The following is a 10,374-nucleotide window of genomic DNA, read 5'->3' on the forward strand; positions in this document are numbered from 1 at the left end:
CCTCTGATAGGGATTTTACAGTTTTTGCAATGTCTGCTTTCTAAAAGCTGAAATAATTCTAAATTCCAAAATCATCTTTCCCCAAGGGGTTGGGATAAGGAATGTGGACTGGCTTTTCTTCTTGGCCACAAGAGGGCAGCCCTGCATCCCTGTCCACCTGAAGCGATTTGAACCCTGGTTTCTCTAAGTGAGGATAATCAAGCAGATAGGAGGGGCGAGAGGGAAGCTAAATGCTAATGGCTTCTTTTGAGCCAAAGCCAGAATAGCAGTCAGAAATCCTCACCTCAGGGGTTTTCAGGAAACTTCAGTAATGCAAAAGGCACGGTTTGTGCAGCTGCGGAGCCGCCTCAGACTGGTTTGCCCACAGGGGTGTAGAGGGCAGTTGAGGAGCAAGTACCCACTGCATTGACTGCACTCATCCCACCCTGGGCCTGTTGCCCACTACGCAGCTCTGACTGTAATAGGAGCTGGTGGAGGGGCCAAAGACCCTTCTCCTCTCCTTGGACCAGGAGGCCAGCTCTATTTTCTCCTTCCTGGGAACTGCCCTCTCCTTGCAGTGGGCCCGAGCCTCACCCCCGGCTCCAGAGTGTCCATTTCCAGATCTTCCCCTTGCGTGACAGACTCACATAGCTCTCGGTGCACATGGTTTATTTTGCCACGTGAACTACGTTTTTCCTGTGCTGGCCTGAGGGGCAGGGGTGTGGGACGAGCTGCTGGACCGTGGGCCACAGTTGTAGCAGGAGTAGTGGGATGCTGCGTCAGAGTGCCTGTCACTCGACTCCCAGGAAAACTATCCTGCAGCCCAGGCATAGTGTTAAACTGAGAAGGGCTGAGGCAGAAACGGGCACTGCTTTTCCTCAGTCTGGTGAGGAACGGGTCCGCTGTGACAGCTCAGTGGAAGCCTCCAGGCCTGTTCTGGCCCGCGCAGGCCAGTGGCAGCAGTGAGGCTGTTGTGAGGCTGTCTCTTCTTTGCCTTCCCCAGCCCTTTGGCAAAAGTCTCTGTGAATCCTGGGGAGGATACAGCTGGCCCGGCCCCTTCCCCGGCTCAGTGTCTGATCTGATGGAGGTAGCTTATGGGTCCTGGCTTCCTCCAGTTCCGGCGGATCCGGGCGCTGGCCCTCCTAGAGTTCACATGCTGCTCACTGGAAGCCGTCTCCGTGGCTCTGCTCTGCGGAGCGCAGGGCTCTGCAGTTCTGCAGGGAACAGTCATGTTAAGCCAACATCAGTAGGAAGGAAAGAACAGGGACTGAAGAGATTTTGGTCCTAATGAACTATTAAAGCACACTGTTCAGAGCCAAATGAGACCAGGGCTCTGGTCTCATCTCTGCCCCCAGAGAGCTGCATGACAAGGCATAGCTTTCAGACTGCTTTTCTGTAAGGGGAGTTGGACTAGATCAGAGGGTGTGACACTCTTGTGTTTCTCCACCCTCCTCATCCTGTCCTGTACAAGACCAGAGGGCAAGTAGCCTTCTTACGATGATTCCGGCAGGGATTACTGATCAACTGAAATTCATAGGAGCAACAAAGCTGATCTGCTGCCCTGGCCCTGATGACCTCTGAAGGCCTGTTCAGATCTCGTGTTCTGACTGTGGGCACAGAGCATAACCCAGAGTGACTGCTTAGGCCACCTAGATGGTTCAGCTTGGTCTCTTGGGGGCTTGCTGTTCCTGAGTGGGCAGCGACCTAAGCAAAGAGGCGAAGGACTGGGGGAAATTTCAGGTGAAGTTTCTCAACAGTTTTTAACCCTTGATGCCTCTATGGTACTCCCCTATGCTATCTTCTCAGTAGTCCCACAGCTCAGATGATCACCCAGCTTATTTTTGAATGTTACCTGTTCAACAACAGGTAAATAGGATTTTTTTTTTCCCCATCCAAACCATAGTCCCTCCCTCGCTCCTGGTTCAGAACCTCTGTGAAATGAGGTGGCACTGAGTGGACCCAGGCACCCCTTCCCATGGGAGTTCACAGGGTCATAGGTGGCCCCAGCAGTAACAGTCTCTTAAGTGCCAACCACACGGTAGGCACTGTGTAGACCTGGCAACAACCCCAATGGCAGGTACCTCACAGGGAGGCCAGGTGAGTGGCTTCAGGCCACACCAGCCGGGAGATGGAGGAGCGGGCCTGTCGTGCTCCATGGCCTACCTGAGCCTGCTGCAGTGGTGTACCGAGGGGCCTAGGGGCTTCTGCCGAGGGGGCCTCTTCCTGCGCAGCCTCTTCAAGGCCTCGGCCACACGATGGTCCCCTGCACACTCCCAGACGATCTGTGCCCGTTCCTCAGCCAGCTGGTCCCCGCTGCGCTGAAACAGGCCCTGGATCTGCAGCAGCTCAGCGTCCTGGAAGATGTTGGCTGCGGCCTGCTTGCGGCCCCGGACCTCCGGGGGGGCCCGCCAGGGGGGTGGCTCGCTGACCACAGATGCAGGGGTGCCCATCCTGGGTGCTGAGGAAGGAGCAGGGAGGGATGTCAGCAGCTCAGTGGGCCCTTCCCAAGCCTGGGGGTCTTGACCAACGCAAGGGCTTCTGGTGTTTCTGTTCTCCAGTAGCTGAAATAGAGTAAGTCTTGACTTGAAATCACTGATTTCCCGGGGCACCTTGGGGAGATAATAACGATAGTCAGACTTTACAGTGTTTACAAGCCTGACCTAGGTATTAAGGGTCACAGAAGGTAAGGATTGTGCATCTCCACTTTAGAGATGAAGATGCACACCTCAGATGTTAAATGACTTTCTCATGGACACAAAGCCATGTGTAAGTGCATAGCCAGAAGCAGAGGCCAAGTCTCTCTGGCTCCAGAGTCCACGCAGAGCCCAGGCCCGATAACACCCATAGCAGCTGAAATGTTTTAAGCACTCAGGTTGCAGGTACCCCCATAACAGCTGTACTCACATAACATCGTTGAATCATGAACGAGCACAACTGTCCTAGGAGGTAGATACTTTTTAACCTCCTCATGTCACAGATGAGGAAACTGAAGAACAATACTCTGATGCTGAGACCCAAGCTCTGTGGCACAGAGGCAAGTGAGGGGCTGTGGCCTTGGGCTCCACAGGCAGGAATCCGGCTTCCGGCCGCCTCTACCACTTACTGGCTAGGTGATCCTCCTCGCCTCCACTGCTTCCTGTGTAAACTTAATCAGCAATACAAGTACCTACTTCTTAGAGTCACTGTGAGGACTGAGTGAAGACACAAAGCATTAAGACCATGCAAGATGTCCCACCAGTCTGCTTTTCCATCTGTAACACAGAAGAGCATCCTGTCTTCTATTTTCAAGCTCCTGGGGGGGAGAAGGGATGAGCCAAGTCCATATAATTTAAACAGGATGAAATAGACCAATCAGATCTAACCACAGTCCAAAGAACCACAGAGAGAAAGGTAGGGGCAGAAGAAAGGGCTACGGGATTGAAGTATCCTCTCAGTGCAAGAGGCTGAAATCTATGATAAGTTCAATAAAAGTTAGGCTCGGGCCAGTGCCACACCCCACCCCCATATGCAAGAAATGAAAACAGAATTATCTCAGTTCTACGTAGTTTTTGGTGAATGGTAAAGGGATAAGAGGCTTACCCACCTTATCCTTGTCTTCACTACAGCCTGAAATGGCTATGGGATTGGAAAATAGACTGGAGACCAGAAGACCAAAGACTTGGCATTATACAGAACTCCCGGGCTTCCCAGTTAGCTCAGATGGTAAAGAATCTGCCCTCAATGTGGGAGACCAGGGTTCAATCCCTGGGTCAGGAAGATCCCCTGGAGAAGGTAACGGCAACCCACTCCAGTATTCTTGCCTGGAGAATTCCATGGACAGAGGAGCCTGGCAGGCTACAGTCCATGGGTTGCAAAGAGTAGGACACGACTGAGCAGCTAACACACCCAAGCTCTTCCTGGCTGTGACCTTAGGCAAGTTATTCAATCTCTCTGGGCCTGCTTGCTCAACTAGAAAATGGGGCTAATAACACTTCTCAGGATTATTGTAAGGATTAAACGGGTCTAGTGTGTATCAGGTCCCCAGTGGGAGCTAAAGAAATACAAACGCCCCTCTTCTTGGCCTTCAGGACTTTTTCACTTACAGCAGGGGTGTAATGTGGACCCTCCTTTTCCTCTGAACAGTCTGGCCTGAGCCAGCTGAAGGCCTTGCCTGTGCTCCCTTCTCCCTGCACAGTCCTGAGCCTAATGAGGAAGGCCTGGTTGCTAAGTCAGATCCCACTATGCAGCTAATTACAGAGAGATCTGTCAGCCAGCAGCCAGCTTAAAAAAGAAAGAAATCAAATTTGAAATAAATTTAAATAAAAAATGTACATACTCAACTGTAAAAAGTACAAAGGATCAGAATCATAGAAATAAGAGCATTACCAGCTTCCTATCCTCAACCTACCCACCTGCAGACGTAACCCTGACTCTCACCTGCCTTTGATGCTCTTGAGAATTTGAGCCGTCTCTCCCTCCCACTCAGACTCCTCAGATATGACTGTTCCCCACCTGCCCTTGCCCTGGCCTTCCCTCCTCCTCACCTCAGTAGCCACCCTCCTTCTAATAATTTCTACACTCACCCTGTTTCTATCATAACCCGCTCTCTCTTTTGAAAAGATTTAGTAGCTAAAATAAACCTGCAGAAGACTTTCAGATAAATTAATTTTTAAAAAATTGTGCTTTTTATCTGGAAAATGGGGATTTTAAAATCTGCCTCTCTGTAGGCACAATTATGGGAATCCAGTTAAGACCTAATATGTGTGGTAATTAAACCTCCAGAGCTGGATGATATCCTGTGACCAGAAAACAAGTCACCAAGTCACACTTCCAGGCTGATAAAGAGAAGTAAAAGCTAACTACTATGGGGTGTTTGTCTTGCCAGGTGGCGCTAGTGGTAAAGAAACTGCCTGCCAGTGCAGGAGACATAAGAGACGCTGGTTCGATCCTTGGGTCAGGGAGATCCCCTGGAGGAGGGCATGGAAACCCACGCCAGTATTCTTGCCTGGAGAATCCCATGGACAGAGGAGCCTGGTGGGCTACAAGTCCAAAGGGTGGCAAAGAGTCAGACATGACTGAAGCGACTAAACACGCATGCCGGGGGTGTTTATTCTGAATCAGCAACGTGCATGATACCATTTCATCCTCAAAACCATTGTTAGGAATCAGGCACTGTTAACCTCATTGCCATTCATAGGGGACTAAAGAGGAGCTGAAATACATAGCCCTGAGCCCGAGCTCACCCTATCCTCAGGTGAGCCCTAGTCTAAGTGACTGCAGCCAGAGCTTTTGAATCACCAAGTTGCCCTCACAGCCTGGCAGCTCAAAGCACATTTCTTCCCATTATATCTGTGAAGACTGTTTCACTATTCTTTCCAATTCATGTAGGGGAAAACTCGCCAGTAGAAAGGGAAGAAGGATGAATGTCCCACACCCCAGGTAAGAGTCAGGGCATGGAATTTGTTTTAATCTTCACTAGCGCCAAAGCTGTTTACAGGGTGACAGGCCGCCCCCAGCCTTGAAGCCGTGAACCCATGGCACTCTGAAGGGGAAGAGCCCCAGCCTCCACAGAAGGAACCAGGAGCTGCTACGCGGCCCAGTGCACAGAGCTCTGGCTTGAGTCAGAGGACTAGCTTCGAGCCCTAGTGCTGCCTGCCACTCACTGGCTAAGACACCTCAGGCACTTCACATGGCTTCTGTGGGCCCTTCCTCTTACAGTTGAAAGGAAGGGTTTATTCTTATAGTCTCCGGGGCGTGTGCTGGTGTTGAGAGTCAATGATTCCATGACAAGGCTGGGTCCACACAGAAGTGGAGATGAGTTAGCTTCTCTGCCAGGGCCCAGGAGCTACATGTGTGGACACGTCTGTATAGTTAGGTGCCAGGGGACTCCCCTTTTCTGCCCTCCTTAGTCTTCCTTAGAGGCCAGACACTGTTGGGCTGCTGTGGGGTTAGGGTCTGGTAGAAGAAAGAACTCACTGCTCGAAAGCATTCTAGTGACCCAGACTGGCTGTGGCCAAGCCCAGAGTAGACTCCTAGGCTGGTCGGGGTGGTGGGAGAAGAGCTGATAGTCCTGCTCTGGGACTCAGGCAGTCTCACCCGCCCTTCAGAGAGATGGGTCATAGGATCAAATAGCAGCAGCTGTCTTAGGGAGGAAATGGCTCAGAGCCTGACTTTCCAGATGGTCCAGCCACCCACCTCTACCAGGGCTGCAAGGCCCTGCCTCCAGCAGTCAGTTACAGAGTTACAAACAAACCAACAAGGAACCATGTGGGCAAGTCTGAGCCCCCAAGCCTCAACCATATCCTCGTGAACCTCGGGGAGGCCTTGGCAACTCCAGATTTTGAGGTCCCTCACTCCTGGCTTGGCCTCCCACCTTGGAATTCAGACAGCAGAGTGAGGCTGGGAATAAAAATCAGTGGATTCCAAGTAGGATTAGATGGTAAACTTTGAGAAAGCTGAATCAGAAGATTCAGGAGAAAATTTCCTGTCTCATTCAATGTGTTACTTTCCCACTGATTTCCTGGACAAGACCTGAATCCAGGGAAGTCAGTGTGTACTTGAACAATGGCCCTTGTTTAAACTGGGAAATGAAACCATGGGGCTATTAAAAGATTATAAATGGATCTTTCATTTCAGAGCTGGCATAAAAGATAGGCATGGATCTGTGAGCTAATGAGTAAAGACTAATTGCAAAATCCTTCAATTTGATCTAAACTAGCTTAAAAATGAACTCCCAAAGTAAATATCAAATGTTGAAGTTCAACTTGTTTTGCAACAGGCAATAAAGGAACTGCTAAGCTCTGACAAAGAAATATATTTAAAAGTGACTCACCATGCACTGAATTTGCAGTACACAAATATGGTGTCCAACCGAGCGTTTTTTGTAATGTATGAAGCTCAGTTCAGAGAGCTTTTCACACTGTGGTCTCGGGGACGTGCAGGGAGCTATGGCAGGCACAACACACTCGTGTGACCTGGGCGGCAACTGAGCCCTCACTCACTCAGCTCACCCCCTTCAGATAGCACTGGTGATGATGATAATCTGTAACCAGAGGCCAAGGGCCTCTTAGGAAAAGAAAAAAAAAAACCTGGAGGCTCTGGCCCAAGGCCCATATCAACATTTGTGGCCTTGGCCTGTTTCCCTGCCCGCTGGACAGCAGCCAAAATCTGTGGCTCCTTCAAGCAGGAGGCTCAGTCCAAATGGCTATGTGGGTGCCTCCCACAGGGCCTAGCTCAGGCAGTAGAGAACTAGACACAGGTTGGTCTACAATTCTGTGTCCCAGAAGGTAGAGAAAGGAAATGGACCCTTTTCCCAGGTCAATTCTCAGATATGACCTGAAAACAAACTCCTGCTAGACCTAGGAATAACTCTTTTGTAGAGTCCAAGAACCCTGAATTCTGGTTCTGCCATTGATAACTGAATACATTGGCAGGTCTTGGTTTTCCCCTGCCTCAATTTGCTCTTCATCAAAATGGTGAGAATAGATAACCCTTAGGGGATAGGGAGATTAATACTTTAGTATGCCAAGGATCTATCCCAGCACATTACATCATGAATGAATGATGGAAGGGTGTTGTTATTGCTGTTATTTAGTCGCTAAGTCGTGTACAACTCTTTTGTGACCCCATGGACTGTAGTCCTCCAGGCTTGTCTGTCCATGGGATTTCCCAGGAAAGAATAGTGGAGTGGGTTGCCATTTCCTTCTCCAGGGGATCTCCCTAACCCAGGGACCGAACCTGTATCTCCTGCATTGGCAGGCAGATTCTTTTACCACTGACCTACCAGGGAAGCTGACGGGAGGGAGACAGGCTATTTAGCCTCCAGGGATTACAGAATCTCTGCCATTTTCATTCTCACTACTGTCATGAAACTCCCTCAGAAAGGGCCTTCACTCTTTGGAGAAGAGAGTAAAGGGAGATAGGTTCATCTGTGGACTTTTAAATCATACCTGCAGTAGAGGCTCCCTGTCAAGCTTGCTCCCTGTCAAATGCAGAACAGCACTTCCTGAGAAGTAGTATCTTTAATCCTCACAACACCCCTACGAGGAGGCACTATCCTTGTTACACCCATTTTACAGACGAGAAATCTGAGCTCAGAAAGGTTTGGTAACTTCCCAAAGTCACACAGATGGGTAGGTGATGAGACTGGGATGGGAACCCTAGTCTGATCCCAGCGCCTACACTCTCAACCACTGCTATTTTTGTTCCTGCCAGATGGCTGAGGAAGTCTTCATGGGGAGGAAGGACCCAGGAGGCTTTGAAATCTGCTATCTGCTTCTCCAGGGTTTGGAAGGTGCAGGGATCAAAGGCAGGTCTCCCAATACTGTGTGTCTGTGCCCTCAGCACTCCATGGTCCCGTGGGGAGTTAGAGCGATTACTCACCACGCAGGAGCGCAGAGCCAATAGACCTCAAATCGGGATAGGGTCAGCTAAGATGCGCCCACTCCAACCCCTTTCAACGCTTTCGAAAGGGCGAGCGCAGCTCTGAGCTTCCTGCCGTGATGGTGCTCACAAGGACCAGACGGCGTTCATCAACAGGACAAGACCTTGGGAGGGGGTATCCTGGCCGAGATCACACGACGACACCACCAGAACGGGTCTGCCCCTAAGTCTTAGACACGGCCGCTTCGCATGACGGGCCCTGACTGGACCTGGGAGTTCGGGTCTCAGCGACACCTCTGCTCTGACAGCCCTCCCACCCGCCTCCACCGCAGCAAAAGCTTGGCTGCCGACCTACGTACCTGGCCTCCCGAGGAGGGCCACCTCGGTCGCAGCCGCGGCTCCCCGGAGAAAGCGCTCCCCAGCCCCGGAACAGCCAATCCTCAGCCGAGCCTAGGTGAGAGCTCCCGGCGAGCCTTCCAAAATCGAACGCGGAGACACGGTGAGCCAATCGGCGGCCGTAAAGAGGCGAGGGGCGTGTCCCGACTCCGCCCCCTTCTCTCCACTGGCCTGGAAATCAGAGTGCGAAAGGGCCCCAGGTCCAATTAGCGGCGGAGCAGCAGCGAGGGGCGTGCCCTCTCAGCACTTTCCCTCCGCCCACTGCCACCCTCGCACTGCGCCCGGAGGTGCCCCTTTCATTGACGTCAGTCCTCCAGGAGAGCGCGGTTTTGCTGGCTCCGGAGTGGGGGCGGGGCCGCATTCCTGCCCCGGGGTGCGGCGACGGCTGGCCCTGCCGGGTACACGTGACGGATGCCCCCCTGCTCTGGACCCGAGGCCTGTGCGCGCGGCGCCGTGTTCCTTGCTGCTGCGTGTGGCCCTCTGCAAACAGACTTGCAGCTCTTTGAACTCTACTCCACTTGTCTTCTGGCTCCAGCTTTGAGGGAGGAGAAGGGACAGTTAGTGCGGTAGTCAGACCTTTGGTTTCAAAGCCAGAATGTCCTGGGTTCTAATCTTGAAATCGGGGAATTTACAGTTTAGCAAAATATTGAAAAACTAAAAACATTTAATTGTTTATTACAGTTGTGATAAACATTAGGAAGGAACCTAAGCTCCCTTGGGGAGGTCCTAGAGGCAGAGTAATATTTTTCTGTGAAGGAGGTGTTGAGATTGAACAGATGAAGAGGCCTGGATCTGGGAACAGAGGAGGGCACATGCTAAATAAGGCTAAGGTCAGGAGGTAACTTGATTGAGAAAGTCTTGAATGGAGGCCTGGAGTTAGGTCAGCGAGAGAGAGGTGGGGAATAACACTGTATGTGTTTATTTAATAGACACTTTATAGCACTTACAATGTACCAGTAATGCCAGTCAGACTTTACAAATATTAACTCATTTCATCCTCATGACAAATTTGTGTTTATAGAAATTCACTTTGACTACAGCTTGAAACTTGGGTTGGAAGGGCAGGAGTGGATGTAGGGTGTCCAGTAGGCCCTTGATCAGTACTTGTTTGCTTCATTGGAAGACAAGTTATTTGTGCACTGGTTTAAAAATGGTCACAAAGGGAGCCTGGGAGTAGGCAGCTGGGTCTCCCTGACTTCTTTTTCACTTCAGAGCTGACCTTTGTAGTCATTTGAGTTCTCTTCTGTAAGAGTTGCAAAGGGGGAAGAATAAGAGCCAGCACATGGGACTGTGGGTCCCTTTTGGCTAGGTGGAGGGTATATTTGGGAGCTGTTCTTCCTCATCCCGAGGTCTCCAATTCTTGTGTCCTGCACAAAAACATTGGCAATTGCTTTGTTGTAGTTTAAAAGGGTTTTAACAGTGGTTTCTCTGTTGTTCCTGAAGCCCTGTGGAAATATTGCAAAGAATAAAGAAATCAGCAATGTTCATCTTCAATACAAAGTATTGCAAAACCTTTCAGTCAACTGCTTGGCTAAGGAGGGTACCATGCAGACATTTAAACCAAGAGGCTGGGCTTCTGAACCAGGAGCTCCTTCTACCTCATTCTCAGCAATAGGAAGGCCAAACTCTTGGCATATT

General features: G+C 50.7%; 1 protein-coding gene across 5 annotated transcripts; it reads right to left on the reverse strand.

Moving 5' to 3' along the window:
• Window positions 1-631: 631 nt before the first annotated feature.
• AVPI1 (arginine vasopressin induced 1) lies at window positions 632-8,875 on the reverse strand. 5 transcript variants are annotated; one of them, XM_061403016.1, is made up of 3 exons: window positions 8,700-8,875; window positions 2,143-2,437; window positions 632-1,193 (listed from the first exon to the last, which is right to left on the reverse strand). In XM_061403016.1, exons 2-3 carry the CDS (start codon window positions 2,427-2,429, stop codon window positions 1,046-1,048), a joined length of 435 nt encoding a protein of 144 aa, XP_061259000.1. In that variant the 5' UTR covers window positions 2,430-2,437; window positions 8,700-8,875; the 3' UTR covers window positions 632-1,045. The 5 variants fall into 5 exon arrangements, with proteins under 5 accessions (XP_061259000.1, XP_061258999.1, XP_061258998.1 ...); XM_061403015.1 differs by having other exon boundaries at window positions 2,143-2,540; window positions 8,700-8,851; XM_061403014.1 differs by having other exon boundaries at window positions 2,143-2,588; window positions 8,700-8,851.
• Between the last annotated feature and the right edge of the window lie 1,499 nt (window positions 8,876-10,374).

This window comes from Bos javanicus, chromosome 26 (genome assembly GCF_032452875.1).
Source record: "Bos javanicus breed banteng chromosome 26, ARS-OSU_banteng_1.0, whole genome shotgun sequence".
In the NCBI taxonomy this organism is placed as follows: Eukaryota; Metazoa; Chordata; class Mammalia; order Artiodactyla; family Bovidae; genus Bos; species Bos javanicus.

Coding starts and splice junctions, on each gene's coding strand:
- AVPI1 (XM_061403016.1), bottom strand. CDS start 2,429: ATGGGCACCCCTGCATCTGTGGTCAGCGAGCCACCCCCCTGGCGGGCC. Junction 1,194..2,142: donor CACCACTGCAGCAGGCTCAG/GTAGGCCATGGA, acceptor TGTTCCCTGCAG/AACTGCAGAGCCCTGCGCTC.